The 27,661-nt window shown below is 45.2% G+C and overlaps 1 protein-coding gene and 1 long non-coding RNA gene across 7 annotated transcripts in view; one reads left to right on the top strand and one right to left on the bottom strand.

Annotated features, from left to right (window-relative positions):
• Positions 1-6,486, bottom strand: part of PIWIL2 (piwi like RNA-mediated gene silencing 2) — a 79,759-nt gene extending 73,273 nt beyond the window's left edge. For 2 of the 6 annotated variants that reach the window (XM_055348904.2, XM_055348906.2), the window contains exons 1-4: positions 5,627-6,136; positions 2,069-2,312; positions 504-591; positions 194-332 (exon numbers count right to left, since the gene is read on the bottom strand). In XM_055348904.2, the coding sequence (XP_055204879.1) occupies positions 194-332; positions 504-591; positions 2,069-2,266 (425 nt within the window). In that variant the 5' untranslated portion in view covers positions 2,267-2,312; positions 5,627-6,136. Of the gene's footprint in view, positions 1-193; positions 333-503; positions 592-2,068; positions 2,313-5,626; positions 6,137-6,258 lie in introns of those variants that run through there. The other 4 variants (XM_031014138.3, XM_031014139.3, XM_055348905.2 and 1 more) reach the window with 4 other exon arrangements.
• On the top strand, positions 6,485-27,042 carry LOC109028067 (uncharacterized). Its single transcript, XR_002007139.2, has 2 exons — positions 6,485-6,678; positions 26,712-27,042. It is a non-coding gene; the product is annotated as an uncharacterized lncRNA (long non-coding RNA).
• The last annotated feature ends 619 nt before the right edge of the window (positions 27,043-27,661 follow it).

The following is a 27,661-nucleotide window of genomic DNA, read 5'->3' as shown; positions in this document are numbered from 1 at the left end:
GAACTACTTCTTACCCTTTTCCAATGCCTAGCTGTGTTAACAGCTGCTGACTACTCTTGAGAAATATGCATTCTTTAACATAAAACCAGACATTGATTATGAGATGACACAACCCTTCTTAGAGTTGCTCTCTGAACTTACAGAGATATTCCATCTGAATTTGATAGTTACCTGAGAGGGTAACTTTACCCACCTACTCCAACCAACGGAGGCCTCTGCCATCTTGCTGTCCCCAGCCGCCAACACTTTTGGATCCCAAAAAGTGGGAGAGAGTTCCTCCCTGTCCTTGCGTACCAGATTAGCAGACAAGCCTCGACCTAAAATGCCTCTACCTGAAAGAAAGAACCGAACCCCAGCAATGACTATGAGTTAAACGTGTTTTAAAGTATAGTTTTTTTTTCTTTAAAAAAAGCACAGTTATGTTTCTGAAAATAAACCATTTGGATTTTAGAAGAAACCAATCATACATACCACCAAATTTCTCAAGTTAGTTTTCCACATACCTGATGGAAGCATTTCCCGTTTCAGAGGGGTCTTAGAAACTGTTTCAATGCCAAGGCCTCGGAACATGGAGACCAAACCCACAGACTCCTGTGGAAAGTCAAAGAATAAAGTTCTAAGAGGTAGTTTAAAACCCCAGAAACAAGGGCTTTCTTAGTCTTGGTATATAATAAAAATCATCTTCAAATTCTATACATGTTATAAGAATAAAGGGAAACATTTTATAAACTTTAAAAAATACCTGTAACTACGTAATATTAGGTCTTAAAGCACAGTTACAGTTATGGCCCATGATTTGATGTGTACAGTATAACAAAATGCAACAGAACAGAATTAACTTTTCCATTTTGATTTGATAAACAGTATAACAAAATGCAACAGAACTTTTCCATTTTTCTATTTTCTGCATATTCAAGGCAAGAGAGAACAAGTGTACTGGTTAATAAATTTCAAAAAAGCTTGGTCATTTATGAGTATCAGAGGTTTGGGTAACCTGCTACTGTTTTCCTGTGGCAGTCTTGAATGTCTACTACTGTTATACCAGTTGGATTTGACATGAATAAAAGCCACATATAGACTCAAGCAATTCATTTGAGTCAACATGTAAGATTACTTTCATAAACTTTTCTCCTTATAAAAATAATACATTTGACAAATGTAAACGCTACTTAAAATAATCATAACTTCATTAGGTTCTCCCTATATTTGCTAACTCTCTTTGACATATTAATTATAGAAAAATATTATTCTTAAAATTACTTTATAATTAAAAGTTTAAGAACATATACACGTTAAGTGTTCACACAGCAGCAGCAATAACTGAAGATCCTTTTTCTTTAAGATTTGGGCAATGAGCCTTCCAAAATGAACAAAAGTATTATTACCTCAGAGGCAGAAACTGCTGCTAATATCATAGAGCCAAAACCAGGTGAAAATCTAAATATTAGAAAACAACAAGAGATTGTACCTTTAGACCTAACAATTACAGATGGAGGGATGGAGGGATGATCGGAAGCTAGAGGACCTATGGTACTTACCAAGTCCATCTAGCGCTCATTATGAGGTACTTCTTCATACCTCTAGAAACTCTAGATTTGAAATATTTGCCCAGATGTATCTACTTGTTAAAGAAAAAAAAAAAGACAACCTTGTTTCTGTTTAGGGCTTCCCAGTTTTGCAAGCACTTTGTTGTCATTGTTTGAGATGGAGTCTCGCTCTGTTGCCCAGGCTGGAGTGCACTGGCGAGAGCTCACCGCAACCTCCGCCTCCACGGTTCAAGCAATTATCCTGCCTTAGCTTCCTGAGTAGCTGGGATTACAGGTACCCGCCACCACGCCTGGCTAATTTTTGTATTTTCAGTAGAGACAGGGTTTCACCATGTTGGTTGGCCAGGCTGGTCTTGAACTCCTGACCTCAGATGATCCACCTGCCTCGGCCTCCCAAAGCGCTGGGATTACAGGCGTGAGCCACCGTGCCCAGCCCTGCAAGCACTTTGCAATCCATTACTTCCTCTGACGGCACACAGGTAAGCTGTATGCCACTCCTATGCATCCGGAAGTGGTCTTACCCTTTGTGCTGGCCCCCTCTGTCTGCTTGGTTCCTCTGGCTTTCCAAATACATGGCCTCTGCCTGCAGGTGCTCCCCTGCCCAGAGCTGGGTCCAAAGGTTTAGAAGCTTGTGGCCAACAGCCTGGCATCCGTACAGCCTGGCACTGGGATGGGTGGATAGGAGACTGGCCCCTGAACGATGGTCGGAAAGGATCCATGGAAGGGCTGTAGAGAACACGTGTCGATCCTGTTCTGGTTAATTACCTGCCAGCATTTTCAAAAGATTAAGGTTCCCAATTGTTTTCCTTTTCCTTCAAGACACACTCACAAAGCATTAAAATAGTATTTTGAGTCAGTCCAGTAACACGCCTAGCCTTCTACAACATATTCACTTCAAAGGCTTCTATTTGATCTGTAATATTCTAAACATCCTTGATTAACAATCCCTCAGAGCAGTGGTCCCCAACCTTTTTGGCACCAGAGACTGGTTTCCTGGAAGATAATTTTTCCATGGACCCAGGGGTGGGGGGGTGGTTTCAGAGTGACTCAAATGCATTACATTTATTGTGTACTTTATTTCTATTATTACATTATAATAGATAATGAAATATAATAATTATACAATTCACCATAATGTAGAATCAGTGGGAGCCCTGATCTTGTTTTCCTGCAACTAGCTGGTCCCATCTGTGGGTGATGGGAGACAGTGACAGATCATCAGGCATTAGATTCTCATAAGGAGGATGCAACCTAGATCCCTCCAATGCGAAGTTCACAAGAGGGTTTGCACAATGAGAATCTAATGCCACCAGTGATCCGATAGGAGGCAGAGCTCAGGTGATACTACAAGCCATGGGGAGCAGCTGTCAATACAGATGAAGCTTTGCTCATCTGCCAATCTCTCACCTCCTGCTGTGCAGCCCAGTTCCTAACAGGCCCCCCAACCAGCCTGTGGCCTGGGGGTTGGGAACCCCTGCCTTAGAGGCCCATGTCCTCCTTGAACTTACTTATATTTTCTACCCAAATAGCCTCTCACAAAACTCAGTCCTGTAAGTTAACTAGCTGTTGTATAAGGAAGCAGTTTTTTAGGAGGGTCTCCTTCTGTCACCCAGGCTGGAGTGCAGTAGCATGATCATGGCTCACTGCAGCGTTGACCTCCTGGGCTCAAGTGACCCTCACATCTCAGTCTCCTGAGTAGCTGGGACTACAGGCATGCACCACAACACCCAGCTAATTTGTACATTTTTTGTACAGACGGGGTCTTGCCATGTTGCCAAGGCTGGTCTCAAACACCTGGGCTCAAGAGATCTGCTGCCTCAGCATCCCAAAATGCTGGGATAACAGCATTTTATCCCACTGCACCTGGCTAAGGCAGTTTTTATGTATGAGGAAGACTTTGGTTTATAAACAATTTCTTTTCCTCCCCCCCTCCTTTTTTTTTAGACGGAGTTTCACTCTTATTGCCAGGGCTGGAGTGCAATGGCGCAATCTTGGCTCACCGCAACCTCTGCCTCCTGGGTTCAAGTGATTCTCCTGCCTCAGCGTCCCGAGTAGCTGGGATTACAGGCATGCAGCACCATGCTCGGCTAATTTTGTATTTTTAGTAGAGATGGGGTTTCTCTATGTTGGTCAGGCTGGTCTCGAACTCCAGACCTCAGGCGATCAGCCCACCTGGGCCTCCCAAAGTGCTGGGATTACAGGCGTGAGCCACTGTGCCTGGCCTATAAATAATTTCACAGTTAACACAGCCATATCATAAAATTATTGTCAACAAATATTTATGGGTTTTTGCTTTGTTTTTGGCCTCTCTTTCCTACATAAGAGTCCTAACTTTTTTCCAGTCTATGATTGCACTAAATTCTCTTCCTTGATCTGTTTAGCTGCTTCTCCGGATCTCTATCCAATTCTTTTTTACAAAATTCTTCCTTCAGGCTGAGCACACACACACAGTGGTTCATGCCTGTAATCCCAGCACTCTGGGAGGCCCAGGTGGGAGGACCACTTGAGGCCAGGAGTTTGAGGCCAGCCTTAGGAACACAACGAGACCCTGTCTCTACAAATAATTAAAAAATAGAAAAAAAAATTTTAAAAACTCTCTTCTTTCAAACTCCATCAGAAGTCTCCAGAGTACACAGTCTTTCTGCTTTGAGCCTACAATACTTGCTCAGTCTCACAGGTTGCATTTAGCACCCTTCTCTCTCCCAGGTTACCAGGGGTGAGGCTCTCTCTGGCTTCTCTACCAAATCTAAAGCCCATCAGGTCTCTTCAAAATCACTTCATAACCTGTAGGTCGGGGGTGGTGGCCCATGCCTGTAATCACAGCACTTTGGGAGGCCGAGGCGGGTGGATCACTTGAGGTCAGGAGCTCAAGAGCAGCGTGGCAAACATGATGAAACCCTGTCTTTACTAAAAATACAAAAATTAGCCAGGCGTGGTGGTGCATGCCTGTAATCCCCCCTCCTCAGGAGTCTGAGGCACAAGAATTGCTTGAACCCAGGAGGCGGAGGTTGCAGTGAGTCAAGATCGTGGCACTCCAGCCTGGGTGACAGTGCGAGATTCTGTCTCAAAAAAAAAAAAATATATATATATATATATCAATTTATAACCTACAGATTTCAAGACTCCCTCTTTAAGGGGCTCCTCTCATTGTCCTGACTTGCCCCTGATTCCTGAAAAATATTTCTTAACGGAAAAGATTTTTTTTTTTTAAGAGACAGGGTCTTGTTCTGTCATCCAGGCTACAGTGAAGTGGTGGCATCTTAGCTCACTGCAGTCTCAACCTCCTGTGCTCAAGCAGTCCTCTTGTCTCAGCCTCCCAAGTAGCTAGGACTTCAGGCACCTGCCACCATACCAAGCTAATTTTAAAAAGAAATTTGTAGAGACAGGATCTTGCCATGTTGCCCAGGCTGGTCTCAAACTGCTGACCTCAAATGATCCTCTCACCTCAGCCTCCCCAAATGCTGGGAGAAGCCTCTTCTTAACTTTCAAAAAGCTGTCTTGGCCGGGGGTGGTGGCTCGCGCCTGTAATCCCAGCACTCTGGAAGGCCAAGGTGGAAGGTCAGGGGTTCGAGACCAGCCTGACCAAAATGGTGAAACCCCATCTCTACTAAAAATACAAAAATTAGCTGGGCATGGTGGCCTGCGCCTGTAATCCCAGCTACTCGGGAGGCAGAGGCAGGAGAATCGCTTGAACCTGGGAGGCGGAGGTTGCAGTGAGCAGAGATCACGCCACTGCACTCCAGCCTGGGCTACAGAGCGAGACTCCGTCTCAAAACAAACAAACAAACAAAAAAATAAAAAAGCTGTCTTAAGTATTAGCTACAGAGAAATCATACATTTAAAGAAAATATTAACACACAATTCATAAACCCACAGCATAAGTGCAGACAGTTCAAGAACTTGCAAAATTTATTGAACTAAACTATCCTCTTTCACACTCTAAACGCAGGATATGACTCCCTTTCTTGAAGGCTATATTTAACTGCTAACACCCCTTTTCGGTGAGCCAGGACTCCGCTCACACCTCCCCAACACCACCCAAAGAATCCCAAGCAATCAGTATGCTAACAGCTACATACTCAGAAGCGCTGGACGGCCTCCCTTAAGGGACATCTGGAATCTTCCTCTTTGTCCACGCTTCCCTCAACCCCCAGCACCACTTCTATAGATTCAGGTAGCTCCCCCAGAGGGCCCTCTCCCAGTGTGGGTTTCCCCCTGGGATCAGGTAGCAGATACTTGGCTGTCCGAAAGGTTCAATGGGGAGCGAACCCAGGACGGGCTGGGCCTGCCTCCCTCGCATCCCTGAATGCTTGCTCCGCGCTGAGGCCTCGCGACTCGGGCCTAACCAGAAGCAAGGCCCCCGAAGGCGAGTCCCATCCCCTTTCCACCCCGAGAAAAGCACCTTTCCCCAAAGCCACAGCCCTGCCAGGGGTTCTATCTCCTCTCTCAGGCCAAATAAGAGGTCCACTTGGGCCTCCGGAGGGCCTCCCCTGCCGCCCCGACCTGGACACCTTCTCTGGGGCCGCGGCGCCGGGCCTCGAATAACGACTTCCCGCCCCCGCCCGACCCGCAACCCTCAGCATCTCCCCGAAGTGGGAGGGGAGAGGCCCGGGAGGGCGGCTCACCCCACGTGCTTGAGCAAAAACCCAACCTGCCCGCCCCCCAGCGACCCTGGCCTGCCTGGCACGCCGCAACCGGGGCCAGTCCTCACCTGGGCGCGAGTCCTCGCCCCAATCGCCCAGCTCCGCGCGGCCTCAGGAGAAGACTGAGCTCAACCCACGCCCCAGGGCCCACATGCTCCAGGGCCAATTTCCGCTCTTCGAGGCCTCCGGGGATGAGCCCATTGGCCACAAGACCTATCGTTTACAAGAGCAAGCTATCTCATTGGCCCATCTGCAAGAGAGGCTCGTCCTTTCCAGCAGGTTCCCTGTGCAGGGGCGGTTCGTGCGGAAGGAGCGCTGGGAGTTATGTGAACCTCAGCGTTAAAATGTGTTAGGGTTTGGAGATCCTGACTCCCTTTCTGGGGGCAACTCCTATAAACAGATTTAGCCTAAGACTCGCGTGTTGAAATTGACTTGCCCCATTCCTGCCAGTTAAGAGGATTAGCGATACAGGTGGTGAAAAAGAAACGGTAAGCTCGAGTGCGCATTCAAACACCTAATTCATATGATTTCTGCACATCACTTTCGTTATACATAAAACAGAGATAAAAACTAAAAACATCCATTCATAGGGTTGAATGGAAATGTACACACATAATGACATAACGTATGTAAAATACTTAGCACAAGGAGAAGACGACCCTCGATAAATGTTGCCTATTTTTATTGATGCCTAAATCTGTGAGCCAAGAAGAGCTTTCTAGGAAGCAGATTAAATTATCAATGGTTACTTCAGCAACTACAGAATGATTTTACCCAAAGAAAGATTTCTGACCCTCTCCCAACCATTTTGTCAAATAACTGCATCCCTCTCCCACACCCAGGTTTTACAGTGTGGTTGAGGTCAAGCTTCTGAAGGCTTTGGCGGATGCTATAGAGACATCCAAGGGCTCTGCATGGAATAGGACTAGAGAAGGGTTAACCTTATCTTTTCCAGGCCTCAGATATCCCATGACTTATTTTAATCCACACATACAAGGGCCCTCCCTATCCTTCCCGAATGAGGATAGTCTGAAAATTATTGGAGCAGGATGATTTTCAACTCAGGAATCCAGTTGGCACGATGCCCCTTCACTGTTCCTAGATAGTATTTGTTTACCATGATCTAACATTTTCACTTCCTTTACCACACAACCTTCTTAACTTGCAGCTGTTGCAATGTTATGTTGTAAGCAATTCTCCTGCTTGTGCAAATACTTAATGGTAGCAAGTGCAGTCAAAAACAGTTATACAAACTGTTTTGTAACCTTCTTGAAGATCCAACTCCTTGTTCTTTTAGGAACTCCGACCAAACTTTGCATGACACACTTATTCTATACGCATGACAGAATATTTTGGGGGCAGGATTCAGCAAATCTTCTAGTTGAAGTAAGGGAATAATAATCCTCAGATAATTTCCTGAGTCTGTCTTCTATTTGGGAGCCTAAACCAAGAGCACCATTACAAAGGGTATGCACATTGGGTTTCCTAGATTTCTGTCTCCTGTCCATCCATGCAAGTGTAGGTGGCCTTCATACAGTATTTCTAGCTAATCCAGACATCATTAACACTACTTATTTAACCAAAGGAAAATCCATATAGTCCTGCTGTTGATTGGACATAAAAATGGTTGAAGCTTTCTGAAACGTGGACATCTATTTAGGACCTTTCAAAAGCTAATCAACCTCTTTTGGAGATTATATTCCCTAACAGAGTACTTTAATTGTTAATTAGCCATCCCTAGGATATTGATTAAAAAGGACACACATAATCTCATCACAAAAAGATGAGTATGTGAGGTGATGGATATGTTAATTTGGTTTAATCATTCCACAATGTAAATAAATATCAGAATATCATACTGTACCACATAACCATATGTAATTGCTATTTGTTAATTAAAAATGAAAGGGGCAAAAAGAGCACGTATATCACACTAAGAGATAGTATTTTGAGATAAATCACAGAGTTTTTTTTTAACTCAAAAAAGTCGTAACACCAAATTCTGTCCACCTGGCACCTGCCAGTCTCTAAAATTTAGAGTGAAAATGGCCCCATAACTATACATAACCTGAATTTTCCTAGGCAGTCATGACTCCAAATACCCTGGGCACTTGGTCCGTATAAATATTTCTATTCCAACCATGTATTCTGGTTTGTTGTTGTTGTTGTTGCTGCTGTTCAGAAAATAAGATCACCAGAGCCACAGCAAGATTAAGGGCAGAAAATTACATTACTAGTGGGGCCTAAAACCTATAGGAAGGATTTCATTTAAAGTCGACCTATGTGGTATGTCTGGGTTCCTGGCAGAGATAACTAGAAATCCTTTCAGGAGAAATACACCAGGCTCCCAAAACTCCCATGTAAAAGGTATCAATAAATATGAGCTCACGAAACACATCAGGCCGAATAACAGGAGGACACACAATCTAATAAAAAAATGGGCAAAAGGTATGGTGGCTCACATCTGTAATCCCAGCACTTTAGGAGGCCAATGTGGGCAGATGGCCTGAGGTCAGGAGTTCGAGACCAACCTGGCCAACATGGTGAAATGCTGTCTCTACTAAAAACATAAAAATTAGCCAGGCATGTTGGTGTGTGCCTGTAATCCCAGCTACTCGTGAGGCTGAGGCAGGAGAATCACTTGAACCCGGGAGGCGGAGGTTACAGTGAGCTGAGATCACGCCACTGCACTCCAGCCTGGGCAACAAGTGCAAAACTCTCTCTCAAAAAAAAAGGGGGGGGGCCAAAAGATGTGAGTGGACCTGTGTCAGTCCATTAGTCCCTTTAGTGTTACTATAAAGGAATACCTGAGGCTGGGTAATTTATAAAGAAAAGAGGTTTATTGAGCTCATGGTTATGCTGGCTGGAAGGTTCAAGACTGTACACCTGGTGAGGACCTCAGGGTGCTTCCACTCATGGCAGAAGGCAAAGAGACCCGGCCTGTGCAGAGATTACATGGAGACAGAGGAAGCAAGAGAGGGGAGGGAGGCGCTAGGTTCTTTTTAACAACCAGCTCTTGTTGGAACTAATAAGCCCTTTAGTAGAGACAGGGTTTCACCATATTGCCCAGGCTGGTCTTGAACTCAGTGGCTTATGGGTGTGAGCCACCACCCCTGACTGGAGCCATAAAATTTAATGGAATTTGTCCTTCAGTATCTGCAGAGTATTGGTTTTTAGGACCTCCCTCCATGGATACCAAAATTCACAGATGCTCAAGTCTCTTATATAAAATGGTGTATTTTATATTTGCATATAACCTATGCACATTTCCCTGTATACTTTAAATCGTCTCTAGATGAATTATAATACTAAATACAGTGTAAATGCTACATAAATAGTTGTTACACTGTATTGTTTAGGGAATAATTACAAGAAAAAAGTCTGCACCTGTTCAGTACTGATGCAGCCATCCTTTTTGTTTTTTCCAAATATTTTTGATTTGTGGTTGGTTTAATCCATGGATGCAGAACCCATGGATAGGGAGGGCCTATTGTATTTAGATGAGATCTTAGACTTGCAATTGATACTGAAACGGTGTAAGACTTTGGGGGCTGTTAGGATGGGGCGAATGTGTTGCATGTGAGAAGAACATGAATTTGCGGGGGACAGAGGGAGGAATGTTAGGGAGTGAATTGTGTCCTCCTTGCAAAACCTATGTTGAAGCCCTAATCCCCTGTATTTGGAGATAGAGTATGTAGGGAGATAATTAACATAAATGAGGTAAGGAGGAGCTCTAATCTGATAGGATTTGTGTCCTTATCAGAAGAGAAAGACATGAGATCTTTCTCTACCTCTATCCCTCTCTCTTCATGGAAGCACAGAGACAAGGCCATGTGAGGACACAGCAAGATGGCGGCCATCTATAAGCTAGGGAGATGGTACTCACCAGAAATCAAATTTGCCAGCACCTTGATCATAGAATCGTAGTCTCCAGAGCTGTGAGAAAACAAATGTGTGTTGCTGAGGCCACCCAGTCTGTGGCAATTTGTTATGGCAGGCCTGTCTGACTAATAGAATAACAGAAGTCAGCAAGGATGTGGTGGAACAGGAACCCTCAGACATTGCCAGTGGGAATGTAAAATGATGCAGCCTCTTTGGGAAACATTTGGCAGTTTCTCAAAAAGTTAAGAAAAAAAATTACTGTAGGAACCAAAATTTCACTTCTTGGTAGCTACCTAAGAAAAATGAAAACATGTCCACACAAAACTTGCATGCAAATATTCATAGCAGCATTATTGATAATTGCCAAAAACTTCACCTAAATGTCCATCAACTGGTAAATGAATAAACAGAAATTTGTATGCTTAACAATGGGGATGCGTTAAAAAAAAAAAAGGAGGCCGGGCACGGTGGCTCATGCCTGTAATCCCGGCCGAGTGCAGTGGCTCATGCCTGTAATCCCTGCACTTTGGGAGGCCAAGGCGGGTGGATCACCTGAGGTCAGGAGTTCGAAAGCAGCCTGGCCAACATGATGAAAACCCATCTCTACTAAAAATACAAAAAATTAGCTGGGTGTGGTGGCAGGCGCCTGTAATCCCAGCTACTCAGGAGGCTGAGCTAGGAGAATCGCTTGAACCCAGGGGGCAGAGGTTGCAGTGAGCCAAGATCGCGCCACTGCACTCCAGCCTGGGCAACAAGAGCAAAACTCTGTCTCAAAAAAAAAAAAAAAAAAAGGAATAAAGATGTGGTATATATTCACACAATGGATGGATTCATCAATAAGAAGGAACAAACTGCTATGGCATGGATGAACCCCAAAAAATATGTTAAATGAAAGAAACCAGACATAAGAGACCACATATTGTATGATTCCATTTATGTGAAATGTCTAGAAAAGATAAATCTATAGAGACAGAATGTAAACTAATGGTTACCTGGGGCTGGGGTGGGAATTAGGATGAACTGTAAATGTGCATGAGGGCTTTTATTAGGGTGACAAAAATGTTCAAAAACTGACTTATGGCAATGTTTGCACCACTCATTAAATTTACCAAAAATTATTGAATAGGATAAATTATATGATATGATATGTAAAATATATCTTTTTCTTTTTTTTGAGACGGAGTCTAGTTCTGTTGCCCAAGCTGGAGTACAATGGTACGATCTTGGCTCACTGCAACCTCTGCCTCCCGGGTTCAAGCAATTCTCCTGCCTCAGCCTCCTGATTACCTGGGATTACAGGCTCCCGCCACGACGCCCAACTAATTTTTGTATTTTTAGTAGAGACGGGGTTTCACTGTGTTGGCCAGACTGGTCTCGAACTCCTAACCTCATGATCCACCCGCCTTGGCCTCCAAAAGTGCTGGGATTAAAGCATGAGCCACCACGCCCAGCCTAAAATATATCTTAATAGAGGCATTTTTTAAAAAACGCACATTAAAAAATAAGCAGAGCACTTTGGGAGGCTGCAGTGGGGTAGATCTCTTGAGGTCAGGATTTCGACACTAGCCTGGCCAACATGGTGAAACCTCATCTCTACTAAAAATACAAAAATTAGCCAGGCATGGTGGCACATGCCTGTAATCCCAGCTACTTGGGAGGCTGAGGCAGGAGAATCACTTGAACCTGGGAGGCGGAGGTTGTAGTGACTGAGATCATGCCACTGCACTCCAGGCTGGGTGACAAAATGAGACTCTGTCTCAAAAAAACCAAACCAACAAACGAAAAGAAACACCACAAAATAACATACAGAAACTACAGTGAACAGAACCAGATCTAGAAATATTTCAAAAAATAGTGTCACTGAACACGGAATATAAATAAATAGCACATTTCATAAATATGAAACAGTATGTTTCAAGAAATAAAGGTGGCAATTGCAACAATGAGTAAAGAGCAAAGGCAGGCCAAGTGCAGTGGTTCATGCCTGTAACCCCAGCACTTTGGGAGGCTGAGGTGGGCAGATCTCTTTAGCTCAGGAGTTCAAGACCAGCCTGGGCAACATGGCAAAACCCTGTCTCTACAAACAATAGTAATAAAAAAAAAAAAATTGGCCAGGAATGGTGGTGCATGCCTGTAGTTCCAGTTACTTGGGAGGCTAACGTAGGAAGATCACTTGAGCCTGGGAGGTCGAGGCTGCAGTGAGCTCTGATTGCACCACTGCACTCTAGCCTGGGCAACAGAATGAGATCCTGTCTCAAAAAAAAAACAAACAAAAAAAAAGCAAAGGTAACCAAAATTGATGAGGCAAGTTTGGAAAAGAACCAAAACGGAACTTCTAAAAATGAATAAAGTAATAGAAATTAAACACTTAAAGGAAAATTACACAAGAGAATATACACAGCTAAAGAGAGACATCATGAATTAGAAGATCAGCTGAAATATTTACCTAGAATGTAGCACAGAGACAAAGAGATGGAAACATGAGAGGCTAAGAGACACAGAGAACAGAGTTAAAAGGCCCAATAAAGTATGAGATGGAGATAACACAGAAAAAAGAGGAAAGGCAATATTCAACGATTTAATGGGTATGAACTTTTTAGATTTGATGAAAGATACAAATCTTTAGCTTCAAGAAGACCAGTGACTCTGAAACAGAGAAGTAAAAAGAAATCTACACTCAGCACATCATCACTGTAATGCAGAATACCAAAGGCAAAGAGAAGATCTAAAAAAGCAGTCATAAAGAAAAAAACACATTATCTATAAATGAGTGAAAAGTGGATTCAGTAACAGTAATATTAATAGGAAAATCCTGGAAGACAGGGTATAATATATCCACAGGCCTGAGAGGTTAAGGGAAAAAAACCTGTCAACCTAGAAATCGTATAGCCAGTGAAATTTTCTTTCCAAAACAAGGGTAAAATAAAGCATTTTCAGAGAAACATAAACTGACAGATTTACCTTCAACAAACCTCTATAAAGAAATTTCTAAACATGAAGATAAAGAAAAAATGGGCTAGGTTAGGTGGCTCACCCTGTAATCCCAGCACTTCGGGAGGCCTAGGAAGGCAGATCAGTTGATGCCAGGAGTTCGAGGCCAGCCTGGGCAACATGGTGAACCCCCGTCTCTACTAAAAATACAAAAATTAGCCAGGCATGGTGGAGCATGCTTGTAACCCCAGCTATTTGGGAGGCTGAGGCATGAGAATCGCTTGAACTCGGAAGGTGGAGTTTGCAGTGAGTCAAAATCATGCCTTTGTGTTCCAGCCTGGGCAATAGAACAAGACTCTGTTAAAAAAAAAAAAAAAAGAAAAGAAAAAAAGAAAAGAAAAAGAAAAAGGAAAAAAAAGAAAAAGAAAAAATGCCCCCAGAAGGAAAGTCTGGGAAGAAAAAAGGAATCATGAGTGTAGTAAGTGACTGAATAAAGGGGTAATAATTGTGTCCAATAGATGGATGACTTAGCCTATATCCTCAGAAGGCAGGGCCTAAGACAAAGATTTAGTGCAAGTATTTTACTGCAGAGTGTGATCCCAGGGACTAGGAGTAAGGGACAGGGGAATGACGCAGGGAGGGAGGGAGAGCTTACTCAAAGATGCATTAGGAAGTTGGCCACTGCTACAATGATCTAGTTGCTCTATCCGTCAGGACCATTTGAGAAGCCATATAAAGTCCATGTCAAGACCACCTATCCTACAGGAGCAAGGAGGATGCTTGTACTATTGACTCTCTCCTTTCCTTTGGTCAAAGACATGCCTCAAGGAGTGTTAAACCCCGGTACTTTGTAGTTGCACCATGGTGTTCCCATCCTTTTCCATGCTTTGTCATCAACACAAAAGTCTCAGGGAAGAAGGAAGAAGATGCACAGAGCAAGCCTGAGGTTAAGTACTTCAGGTTGTATCTGGGTAGACCTAGTGGGTACCCACAGAGAACTGGTCAACACAGTGCTGACTAAATAAAGAGACAGGTAAGACTGAGAAGATGTGCAAAGGGTCATAGAGATGTCCAATACAATGAAGTTTTTAAAAAGCCAAAAAAAAAAAAATAGAGCCAAGAAGTTAAGAAAAATAGGCATATAAGTCAGGAGAGAGATAATTATAATAAAAGCATTATAAGGTTCTGGAGGAGGGTAATAAGAATTAACTTTACATGCACTAAGTATGCACATTAAAATTTTTAAAAGAAATACAGTGAGCCTACACAACATGGTGAAACCCTGTCTCTGCAAAAAATAAAGAAAAAAAAATTAGCTGGGCATGGTGGCACACGCCTGTAGCCCTAGCTACTAGGGAGGCCGAAGTGGGAAGATCCCTTGAGCCCGGGAGTTCGAGGCTGCAGTGAACTGTGATCATGCTACTGCACTCCAGCCTGGGCAACAGATCAAGACCCTGTCTCAATTTTTTTTTTTTAAGAAATAAAATCTATATATTTCCAATCAGTGGAGGAAAAACAAATGAGAAAAAATTAATCTAAACAAAAAGGCAAAGAAGAATAAAAATTTATCACAGAAAAATCCGGACAAAAAGGAAACATAAAATAAGTGACAGAAATAAATTCTACTGTGTTAGTAATTACAATATAAATATGTAGAACTTTCCAGGCAAAAGGCAGAGATTGGTCGGGTGTGGTAGCTCACCCTGTAATTCCAGCACTTTGGGAGGCTGAGGCGGGTGGATCACTTGACCTCAGGAGTTTGAGACCAGCCTGGCCAACATGGTGAAAACTTGTCTCTACTAAGAAAAAAAAAAAAAAAACTTAGCTGGGCATGGTGGCATGTGCCTGTAGTCCCAGCTACTCAGGAGGCTGAGGCAGGAGAATCGCTTGAACCCAGGAGATGGAGGTCACAGTGAGCTGAGATCATGTGACTGCACTTCAGCATGAGCAACAGAGCAAGACTCTGTCTCAAAAAATAAATAAATAAATAAAAATAAAAAAACCAGAGATTATCAGATTGGATTTTAAAAACAGAATCCAGCATATAGTGTTTAGTAGATAGACATAAGTAGACATAAAATATAATGACAGAGAAAGGTTGAAATTCAGATGGTGAAAACATAGGCCCAGTGCTTTGGAAGGTGGGAGATAACTTAAGGCCAGGTGTTCAAGACCAGCCTGGGCAACCTGGTGAGACTCCATTTCTACCAAAAAAAAAATTAGCTGGGTGTGGTGGTGCATGCCTGTAGTCCTAGCTACTTGGAAGGCTGAGGCGAGAGGATTGCTTGAGCAGAAGAATTTGAGGTTACAGTGAGCTAGGATCCTGCCATTGCACTCCAGCCTGGGTGACAGAGTGGGATCCCATCTCTATAAAAAATAAGAATAAATAAATAAAATCAAGCAAGCACTAATCCTTCAAAAAAGCAAGCAAGCTGGAGTCGCCATGTCAATATCAGACAAAGAAAACCTTACAGCAAAAAAGTAGTATTAGAGAAAAAGAGGCTCACTTAATAATGACAAGATTCAAGGAGTTCTAGTTTCATGTGCCAGAATCAGTTGATTGGACCAGGATAACAGCACTGTAACCTGAAAAAGTATCAACAGCAGTAAGCCAGGAGCCCCAAAAGGGGTTCAAAGGTTGGATGGACTCAACTGCCACACCCTGTGCAATGCGGTCTCCTCCCTGGAGACAAACGGCTCACCTGTTATTCCTTTTGCACTGCATGCAAGTCTGGCATGCAGTGATAGCTTGTGAATCTGAAGCAGAGTTCTCTACTGGGTGCCCAGTCTGTTGTGGGTGTGCTGCCATGTCTGGTACAACGATCGATCCAGAAAGCAAAGGTGTTAGTCTGGGCAGTGCAGACTCAATTTGCACCTTGATTCCAGTTGGTCTCATCAGAGACACCCTTACCATGGGCACCTAGATCGACCAAGACAGTTCAATCAGCAGCTGCAATGTGTTTCCACAGTTCATGGCCAAAGACAAAACAAAACAAGACAAAAACAAAAATCTTTTTTTTTTTTTTTTTTTTGAGAGAGTCTTGCTTTATGGTCCAGGCTGGAGCGCAATGGTGCGATCTCGGCTCACTGCAACCTCTGCCTCCCAGGTTCAAGCGATTCTCCTGCCTCAGCCTCTGAAGTGGCTAGGATTACAGGCACCCGCCACCACGCCCTGCTAATTTTTGTATTTTTAGTAGAGATGGGATTTCACCATGTTGGCCAGGCTGGTCTCGAACTCCTGACCTCAGGTGATCCGCCTGACTTGGCCTCCCAAAGTGCTGGGATGACAGGTTTGAGCCACTGTACCCAGCTGACAAAAATCTTTTTTAAAAAAGTATTATTACTTTTAGAGATGTGTCTCACTATATTGCCCAGGCTAGAGTGCAGTGACTATTTGCAGGTGCAGTCATAGCTCACTGCAGCCTCTAACTCTTGTGCTCAAGCGATTCTCCCACCCCAGTCTCCCAAGTAGCTGGGATTGCAGGTATGCACCACCATGCCAGGCTAGAGAAATACTTAATCTGCCAGTCTGTAGTTTTCCAAGTGGCCCAACTAAGGAGCTAGGTCATTGTCAGCAGCCTGAGTCAGTAAAAATATAACAGAAAGAGGTTCATCAAGGAGTACTGACCTGGGCTATGAGAACAGCTTTGAGTTCTGCCTACCAAGTGGAGTGACCATATCTGTTTTCCATTCCACATAGCAGCCCAGTTGGACAGCACTGGCTTCAGCTTAGCCAAGCCATCAGTGAACCAGGCACAGGCATTTAGGGGAACCTCTGTGGATTGTGAGCCTTGTTGAGCTAGTGGCTTTGCTTAGGCTGTGGGGTGGAGGATAAAATTTCCCCTAAAAGAATAGCTGCCATTTTGTGTTTTTTTTTTTCTTCATGTAAAGCCAAAATGCCACTAGGGCCAGGCCAGCTGCATACTGAATGCACCATTTCCATCGGACAAGAGAGGCTTGTCAGGCCCTTCCCACATTGTTAGCTTTGAGTTGGAATCATGCCACCCCAAAATGGGACTATCAGTCACAAGGCCTTTATAAGGATGTGCTGTGCACACTTTGTCAGGTGCTCAGGGTTTTTTTAAGAGACAGCATCTTGCTCTGTCATCCAGGCTGGAGTGCAGTGGTGTGATCCTGGCTGACTGCAGCCTCGAACTTCTGGGCTCAAGCAGTCCTCTCGCCTCGGCCTCCCGAGTAGCTGGGACTACAGGTGAGTGCCACCACTCCTGGATAATTTTTAATTTTTTTTTTGTAGAGATGAGGGTCTTGCTATGTTGTCCAGGCTGGTCTCAAAATCCTGGCCTCAAGTGATCCTCCTGCCTCGGCCTCCCAAAGGGCTGGGATTACAGGCGTGAGTGCTCGGTTTTGACGAGAACCCAAAAGCACATTAAGAGCTGCTTTTCAAAAGGGGTGTATGTCTTACGTCAGGAAGACAACAAATCCAAAATCTCCCAAGAGGCACCTCCAGGTGATGGTTGCCTCCCTTTAGCACATGCCCCGATCAGCAAAATCATCAATCAGCAGGACTTTTAGGTCAAAGGGGTCATTAGCGCTGTGGGATCCCAAAGACCCTAGCACTGCTCTATGTGCAGTACTCACTGGTGGGTAGAATGCCCTTCAGCCTTTATGAGCATTCACAGGACATTGATGTAAAACACCAGTGCCCATTGTACACGTAGCTTGGGGAGCCACAAGGACTGTATGTTGAATAGACTCAAAGCCCTACCCTACAAGGTCAGTGTCCTGGAAGAGTGAGGGACATTCTTCCGCTGGGAGGAAGCTAGGAGACTTTCCAGCCATTATCAGTTTTCTTTCTCTATATGCTCAGAAATGTGGTTACAGATTCTTTAGTGCATACTTGCAGCATTCACGCAATAATAGTCATGCCTCTATTCTTTCAACCAGCACTTATTTGGTGCCTATTATGGGCAAGAAATTAGAAGTCCTGGGGATACAGGCATGAACAAAACCATCTCTACTCTATAGCTTGTGTTCTAGGGGGAATATCGACAGGAAAAGGAAATACATGGTATGTCAGTGCTATGGAGAAAAAGAAAACAAAGAAAAAGAAAAAGAAAACAAGAAAAGGGGTGTAAAGACTGTCAGAGGCCAGGCGCGGCTCACTCCTGTAATCTCAGCACTTTTTGGGAGGCTGAGGTGGGTGGATCACTTGAGGCCAGGAGTTCAAGACCAGCCTGGCCAACATGACGAAACCCCGTCTCTACTGAAAAAAAAAAAAAAACAAAAATTAGCCAGGTGTGGTGGCGTGTGCCTGTAGTCCCAGCTACCGAGGGAGCTGAGACATGAGAACTGCCTGAACCCAGGAGGTGGAGGTGGCAGTGAGCCGAGATACTGCCACTGCACTCCAGCCTGGGTGATAGAGTGAGACTCTGTCTCACAAAAATAACAACTTAAAAATTAAAAAAAAAAAAAAAAAAGAGTGTCAGGGATGGGAGTTTACTAATTTATGTAGGGTGGTCAGGAAAGTCTCAGAGACCCGAAGAAATGGAGGAAACAAGACATGCAGCTATCTGGGGAAAGCAAGTTCTAGGCAGGGGGGAACGTAATGGGAAAGCTCTGCACCTGGAACCAGCCTGCTGCGCGACAAAAGTAGCAAGACCTGTGCGACTGGAGTGGGATGGCCTGGGAGGAGAGTGGGACATGAGGCCCCAGGGGCCCCAGGAGGGTCCCATGCTAACTTCTGTAACAGACTGAACAGACTGGCGGTGGGTAGGAGGGGGTGATGTATCATTGAAGAGGCAAATGGGGCCGGGCGTAGTAGCTCATCCCTGTAATTCCAGCACTTTGGGAGGCTGAGGCGGGAGGATTGATTGAGCCCAGGATTTTGAGATCAGCTTGGGCAACCAACATGCTGAACCCTATCTCTACAAAAAATATAGAAATTAGATAGGCATGGTGATGTGTGCCTGCCTAAAAAAAAGAAAGAAAAAAAGAGGCAAATGTAAAAATCTGTTATCTGATAAAAGGATGTTTGGCCGAGAGTGGTAGTGCTGGAAGTGGGGAGAGATGCTAATAGTCTGGATAAATTTCTTTGGATTATTTTGAAAAACATAACCACAACACCATTATCACAGCTCAAAAGAATGAACAACAATCGTTTAATATTATCAAATATCTAGCCAATATACAAATGTCCCTAATTGTCTCAGGATTTTTTTTTTTTAAGTTTGTTAGAATTGTCAAAGAAACAAAGCCAGGCCAGGCACAGTTTCTCATGCCTGTAATCCCCGTGCTTTGGGAGGCTGAGGGAGGAGAATCACTTGAGGCCTGGAGTTTGAGATCAGCCTGGGCAACATAGTGAGGCCCCTCTCTCTACAGAAAATTTTAAAAATTACCCGGACATGGTGGTGTGTGCCTGTAGTCCCAGCTACTCGGGAGGCTGAGGCGAGAAGATCACTTGAACTTGGGAGGTCGAGGTTGCAGTGAGCAGTAACCACACCACTGCATTGCAGATGGGGTGATAGAGTGAGACTCCATCTCTAAAAAAAAAAAAAAAAATTAAAAATTAAAAAGCCAGACACCAGTTAAAGCAGTGAAGATAGATTTTATTTAGTAAGTACTAACAGCAGGGGAAAGAGCTGAGTTCCATTCTAATTTTCAAAGAGGTAACTGGACCTCTTAAAGGGAGAAAGAGATGCATGGTGTGGTGGCTCATGCCTATAATCTCAGCACTTTGGGAGGCTGAGGCGGGAGGATCTGTTGATCCCAAGAGTTCAAGGCCAGCCTGGGGAGCAAAGTGAGACCTTGCCTCTAATTTTTATTTTTTTTAATTAGCCATAATCCTAGCTACTCAGGGGGCTGACGTGGGAGGATTGTTGAGTCTGGGAGGTCGAGGCTGCAGTGAGCCGTCCACCTCCCCATTCTCTTTCTCCTTTTGAGACAGGATCTTGCTTTGTCACCCAGGCTGGAGTGCAGTGGTGCGATCACAGCTCACTAGACATAGGAAGTTTAAAGCTGGCCAAGCATGGTGGCTCATGCCTGTCATCCCAGCACTTTGGGAGGCCAAGGCGGGCGGATCACGAGGTCAGGAGTTCAAGACCAGCCTGGCCAACGTAGTGAAACCCCGTCTCTACTAAAAATACAAAAAAATTGGCTGGGCGTGGTGGTGGGCACCTGTAGTCCCAGCTACGAGGCTGAGGCGGGAGAATGGCGTGAACCCAGGAGGGGAGTTTGCAGTGAGCCGAGATCGCACCACTGCACTCCAGCCTGGGCAACAGAGTGAGACTCCGTCTAAAAAAAAAAAAAAAAGAAAGTTTAAAGCCATGATTCTGGCTGAGATTGCTGAGGGAAGCAGGGTAGACGGACAAGAGAAACCTTGAAAGGCCTGAGCCCTGGGCATTCCATGTTTAGAGCTGGAGAGATGAGGAAGTACCAGGAAAGGAGGTGAGGCACACACATAGCCCCTGACATAAACCATCTACATTGTCATGGCTCAGTGGTCCAGGATCACCTGAAGCAGATGATCCTCCTACTGATGTATCTTCAAAAGTCTGTAGTAGCCTAACACTGTGCCCCAATGACCATGCCACTCACCTCATCTCATCACAAAGGCATTGTACCATCTCACATCATCACAAGGATGAGTACAATACAATAAGATGTTGAGAGAGAACCACATTTACGTAACTTTTATTACAGCATAGTTATAATTGTTCTCCTTTCTTACTGCTGTTAATCTCTTAATGTGCTAAATTATAAATTAAACTTTATCATAGGTATGTATGAGTAGGAAAAAACATAGTATATCTAGGGCTCAGTGCTTTCCAGTTTCAAATATCCACTGGGGGTCTTGGAACTTGTCCCCTGCAGATAGGAGGGGACTACTGCTTTGTATTCTGTGGGGCTGGTCTATATGTGTGGGGAGTGGGTGAATATGGGAGTGGTCTATATGTGTGTGAAGGGGATCAATATGTGTGGGTGAGTGGGTGAGGGAGGTGTTTGCTGGAGCCGTATCCTTTGAGTGGACAAGAGGGAATGGGATCTAAGGCCCACTGAAGGGTCTTGTCTCAGGGAGGAGCAGATAGTTCATCCATAGGTTTCCTTTTTTTTTTTTTGAGATGGGAGTTTTGCTCTAGTTGCCCAGGCTGGAGTGCAATGACACAATCTTGGCTCACTGCAACCTCTGCCTCCCAGGTTCAAGCAATTCTCCTGCCTCAGCCTCCCAAGTAGCTGGGATTACAGGCATGTGCCACCACGCCCAGTTAATTTTTTATTTTTGGTAAAGGCAGGGTCTCTCCTTGTTGGTCAGGCTGGTCTCAAACTCCCGACCTCAGGTGATCTGCCTGCTTCGGCCTCCCAAAGTGCTGGGATTACAGGCGTGAGCCACTGCGCCCGGCCAGATAGTTCATCCATAGGAATAGGAGGCAAGAACAGGCACCTGGAGGCAGACTCAAGATGTGATAGTGGGAACCACACCCTCTCCAACTGCTTCTATTTTCTTTTTCTTTTTTTGACACAGTCTTGCTCTGTCACCCAGGCTGGAGCGCAGTGGCACGATCTTGGTTCACTGCAACCTCCGCCTCCTGGGTTCAAGCAATTCTCGTGCCTCAGCCTCTTGAGTAGCTGAGATTACAGGCACCCGCCACCATGCCTGGCTCATTTTTGTATTTTTAGTGGAGACGGGGTTTCACCATGTTGGCCAGGCTGCTCTGGAACTCCTGACCTCAGGTCATCCACCTGCCTCGGCCTCCCAAAATGCTGGGATTACAGGCGTCAGCCACTGCGCCTGGCTGATTGCTTCTATTTTCTTAATGCATTGAGAAGCAGTGTTCTCAGCTGAGAGTGAGAACTGGGGAGAGGCGTTGGAGGCTTGAGGACATAGGAAAAGGGGAATGGTAGAGTAAACAGACAAGGAGAATGGTAGTTTGTTTTATTTATTTTATTTTTAAAAATAAATCTTTAAATAAAGGTTCATAATTCCCCCACCCCTGCCAAGTAACAGAGGCATGTATCATGTCTCCTTTAAGGAAAGCTCCTGGGAGCTCCCTGTCTTAGTCCATCTGGCTGCTGTTACAAATACCACAGACTGGGTAATTTGTAAATAGAGATTTATTTCTCACAGTTCTGGAGGCTGGGAAGTCCAAGATGAAGATGCCAGCAGATTTAGTGGCTGTTGTGGGCTTGCCCTCTCTGCTTCAAGCATGATGCCTTGTTGCTATGTCCTCACATGGTGGAAGGTGGAAAAGGGACAAACATTCCCTCAAGCCCTTTTATGAGGGCACTAATCCCATCCACGAGGTGGGAGCCCTCACGGTCAGATCACCTCCTAATGGTCCCGCCTCTTAGTACTGTTGCACTGGGGACTAAATTTCAACATGAATTTTGGAAGGTGACAAACATCCAAACCTTAGCACTGCCCCATGTTTATGATTACATGCCATTGTCCAGAAAGTAATGATAGAGTCACCTCTGCTCTCAAAAGAGGCTAAGAATGTGGTCTTTGTATTGAATGAGTACGTGCCCTCCTAAAAGTCAAGGCTCATTATCATGGAAGAAGGAAAGAGTGGATATTTGGATACTGAGGAACAACCAACAGCCTCTATCACATCATTTTTATTTTTATTTTTATTTTTGAGAGAGTCTCCCTCTGTCGCCCAGGCTGGAGTGCAATGGAGTGATCTCGGCTCACTGCACCCTCCACTTCCTGGGTTCATGTGATTCTCCTGCCTCAGCCTTCCAAGTAGCTGGGATTACAGGCTTGTGCCACCATGCCTAGCTAATTTTTGTATTTTTAGTAGAGACAGGGTTTCACCATGTTGGTCAGGCTGGTCTCGAACTCCTGACCTCAAGTGATCCACCCGCCTCGGCCTCCCAAAGTGCTGGGATTACAGGCGTGAGCCACTGCGCTCAGCCTCATCTTTAATCTTGCCAAAGCCTTTACCTTAGTTTCCATAGAAATAAGAATTTTTTCTTCAGCGCTCACATTGTATCGGTTTATATATTTAATAAAAATTACGCATTTACCATATTTTCTTTTCTTTTTTTTTTTTTTTTTGAGACAAAAGTTTCACTCTTGTTGCCCAGGCTGGAATGCAATGGTGTGATCTCGGCTCACCGCAACCTCCACCTCCCAGGTTAAAGTGATTCTCCTGCCTCAGTCTCCTGAGTAGCTGGGATTACAGGCATGCACCACCACACCCGGCTAACTTTATATTTTTAGTACAGACAGGGTTTCTCCATGTTAGTTAGGCTTGTCTCGAACTCCTGACCTCAGGTGATCCACCCACCTTGGCCTCCCAAAGTGCTGGGATTACAGGCAGGAACCACGCTGCCTGGCCCAACATTTGCACACATGCACACACACACATATGTGTGTGTGTGTGTGTGTATATATATATATTTTTTTTGAGACACAGTTTCACGCTGTCCCCCAGGCTGGAGTGTAGTGGTGTGATCTCAGCTCACTGCAACCTCCGCCTCCTGGCTTCAAGCAATTCTCTGGTTCAGGCAATTCTTGGGCCTCAGTTACCTGAGTAGCTGGGATTACAGGCACGTGCCACCACGGGCCCAGCTAATTTTTTATTTCTTGTAGTGATAGGGTTTCACCATTTTGGCCAGGCTGGTCTCAAACTCCTGGCCTCAAGTGATCCACCCACCTCGGCCTCCCAAAGTGCTGGGATTACAGGCAGGAACCATGGCGCCTGGCCCAACATTTGTACAGTTTTAAAAACAGAACGTTAACTACACATTTAACTACAAATGCACTGCTGATGCACATGTGAATAGATGCAAACATTCTGGAGGGAAAAATCTATCAAAATCCTTAAAAATCTCATAGGATTGGACTTAACAAACTCCTGGGCTCAGCTGATCCTCGCACGTCAGCCTTCAGAGTAGCTGGCGCTATATAACCTCATATCACCACGCCCAGTTAATTAAAAAAAATTTTTTTTTTCTAGAGACCAGGTCTTGCTACATTGCCCAGTCTGGTCAGGAAAACCATTTTAAATAGAGACTCCTAAGGAAATAATTGAGGATACTGGCAATTTAATGGATTTTATTTATTTATTTATTTATTTTGAGACAAGTTCTCACTGTCACCCAGGCTAGAGTGCAGTGGTGCGATCTCGTCTCAGCTCACTGCAACCTCCCCTTCCTGGGCTCATGCAATCCTCCCACTTCAGCCCCCCAAGTAGCTGGGAGTACAGGAGCAAGCCACCATGCCTGGCTAAGTTTTATATTTTTGGTAGAGATGGGGTTTCACCATGTTGCCCAGGCTGGTCTCAAACTCCTGAGCTCAAGTGATCCACCAGCCTTGGCCTCCCAAACTGCTAGGATTATAGACATGAGCCACCACCCCAGGCTGCATCATTTTTTAAACGATGAAAAACTAGAAAAAATCTAAATATCCCAGAAATGGGAGATCAGTTGGGTGAATTTTCATAGTACGAAGACGGATTCTAATATAACCATTAAACTTTAGTTGTACAATTTCAGAGACGTTCCTAAAGGAATTCTTGTGATCATCTTGCCCTGGGGAAAGGTCTGAGAGCCACACTGAACATGGCTAGTTTAAGTACTGGTCGTGCTTTCATTGGGAATATACTGTTTTGAGGGAATGAATCGGAGAGAACTATGTTGGCAGCACGGCACAGTCTCAGGAAGCTTCACTCAAACTGTGAACCCTTATGCCAACTCTCGTGAATATGGCTGGTGGCGCCCACCAGCCACACCACTCCCACTTTATAAGGTGGAACCTGAACTGCAGGTCCAGAAAGCAAAATACCCACATTTCCCTAAATCTCTTGTGCTAGCGTTCTGGGCATGCATGAGGTTTTACCAGTTGAGGTTTGAAAGGTGGAGGTAAACTTGAGGCCACCTTCTTCACTTTGGCTGTCTTCCGCTGCCAGAGCTGTGGATGTGCTTGACTCTCCTCCCTCTCACACCTGACATGGACTCTATCAGCAGATCACGTGTGTGCTACCCTTGAAATCAGTATCTAGAATCCAATCACTTCCCAGTGCCCCTGCTGTTAGCGGTCTGGCCAAGCCACTGCCATCCACTGTCCAGGGACTCCATCAGCCCTGCTTCCCGCCTCATCTCCACACCAGCTGGCTCACCAGGTCACTTTAAGAATAAAGCCGGGCTGGGCGTGGTGGCTCACGCCTATAATTCGAACACTTTGGGAGGCCGAGGCGGGTGGATCACCTGAGGTCAGGCATTTGAGACCAGCCTGGCCAACCTGGTGAAACCCTGTCTCTACTAAAAATACAAAAATTAGCTGGGCTTGGTGGTGGGTGCCTGTAATCCCAGCTACTCAGGAGGCTGAGGCACGAGAATCACTTGAACCTGGGAGGTGGGGGTTGCAGTGAGCCAAGATCACACCACTGCACTCCAGCCTGGGCAACATAGCGAGACTCCGTCTCAAAAAAAAAAAAAAAGAATAAAGCCAAGGTCCCTACCATGGCCTAAAAGCCCTCCAGGGCCAGGTCCCACCCCTCTCACTCCCTCAGCTCCAGCCAGTCTCTGTCTTACTCTTCACTCAGCCCAGAGCACTCTCCCCACCTGCATCTGATCCCGCTGGTTCACCTCCTCAAACAATACCTTCTCAAGGAGGCCTACCCTACTTGCTGCAACATGCCCGCCACCACCCAGAATCCCCTGCTCCCTGCAAGTTCCCAAACTCTTGTCACCTTTTAACGTCCTTCCTTAAGCTTATCCTGTCTCCCTCACTAGAGCGCAGGCTCCTCCAGCAGGACACAGCCCCTAACCACTGCTTTCCTAACTCCTGCAGGGTGCCTAGCACACAGCAGGCACTTTCTTCAGGTGTGCCAGGGTCCAGCTACAGCTGTATGGTTCCCCAGAGGCAGCTGGGGCTGTGGGATTCCCTCATCCCTGGCTGGCAGCTGTGGCAGTGTGTTGTGTTCCGGAACTCAGTCGAGCTTGAGTCGCCACCCTCCTGATTGTGGCAGAGGGTGTAGCTCCCTCACCATCTGTTCTAGGGGGCGCTGATTCCTGGATGCTCAACCTATGGTTCACTCCTCCAGCCTTCCAGCGAGTCTATAAACTTCTCTTCTTGTATTAACTCTTTCTGAATACCTAGAATGGTTTCTACTTGTCCAGTGAAACCTCATGCATGCCCTGGAAAACACACAAGATAAAGTCTCCAGGCCAACAGTGATCAAGACTGCATTTTTCTTTTTCTTTCATGTAAGCTTTCTATTTTTTTTTTTTTTTCTTTGAGATGGAGTTTCACTCTTGTTGCCCAGGCTGGAGTGCAATGGCGTGATCTTGGCTCACCGCAACCTCCGCCTCCCAGGTTCAAGCAATTCTCCTGCCTCAGCCTCCCAAGTAGCTGGGATTACAGGCATGCACCACCACGCCCAGCTAGTTTTGGATTTTTACTAGAGACGGGGTTTCTCCATGTTGAGGCTGGTCTCGAACTCCTGACCTCAGGTGATCCGCCCACCTCGGCCTCCCAAAGTGCTGGGATTACAGGTGTGAGCCACCACGCCTGGCCCATGTAAGCTTTCTTAAGATGTAAAGACTGCATTTTTTTCTGACTATATCTTAAATGTAGATGAGCCAAGTAACAAAGTCCAACTTCTGACTCAGTTTTTGGGGAGACAGATCAGCGGCTACCCCAATGGAAGGGAACAGAAGAAATGCTTTAGAAGAGCTGAGGCAGAAAGTGGCCATGCAGAGGGCTCCTAGAACTGGTGTCCCATCACCATCTCTGTTTTTTCAGATGACACCCCTAAGACCTGAGCCCCTTCTGGGCCCCACACTCCACCTGTAGAACTCTGATGGGGCCTTGTGCGGCCGAACCACAATCCAAGAGAGGTGTTCACATCATTTGTCGCTAGCCACAGCCATCTCGAGGGGAAATGCCCCAAATGTAGAAGTATCTGACACCAGGACTGGGGGTTGGAGCACTGGATGAACAGCGTGGGTGCCACTCTTTCACTGTGCACCGTCCTAAGAAAGAAGCCTGTTTCCCTTTGAAGAGCCTAGTGCTGAGTGCCCAATTCAATCGGACCACGCAGGGCAGTCTGAGGATTAAAAGATGCTACCTTTAATTCCTTCGGCTAATTCAGAAGTATGTGAAACACAACATACTCATTAACATGGAAGAACTGGATGTGTGTGCATGTGGGTGTGTATTATTTATTTTTCAGAGACAAGGTTTCACCATGTTGCCCAGGCTGGTCTTGAACTCCCGGGCTCAAGTGATCCTCCCACCTCAGCTCCAGAGTAGCTGGGAACAAAGAATTGTATGTATTTCTGAGTGAGATAGAGTACACGATAAAACCACATAATTTATATCACTATAAATAACATACAAAATTTTGGAGGCTGAAATAATATACATGAGCAGTCATAAAATACAATGAAATCATGTGCTTTGCAGCCACATGGATGGAGCTTGAGGTTATTATCCTAAGTGTACTCGGAAACAGAAAATCAAATAGCACATGTTCTCACTTATAAGTGGGAGCTAAATAATGGGTACCTATGGACATAAAGATGGAAAGAGCAAACACTGGGCACTCCAAAAGAGGGTGAGTGGGAGGAGGGGCAAGGGTTGAAAAGCTACCTGAGTACAATGTTCACTATTTGGGTGACAGGTATGACAGAAGCCCAATCCCCACCAGTACGCAATATACACAAACATGCACATGTGGCTGGGCGCAGTGG

Source organism: Gorilla gorilla, chromosome 7 (genome assembly GCF_029281585.2).
Source record: "Gorilla gorilla gorilla isolate KB3781 chromosome 7, NHGRI_mGorGor1-v2.1_pri, whole genome shotgun sequence".
NCBI lineage: Eukaryota > Metazoa > Chordata > Mammalia > Primates > Hominidae > Gorilla > Gorilla gorilla.
The sequence above is the reverse complement of the archived record's forward strand: the minus strand, read 5'-3'. Positions and strand labels throughout refer to the sequence as shown.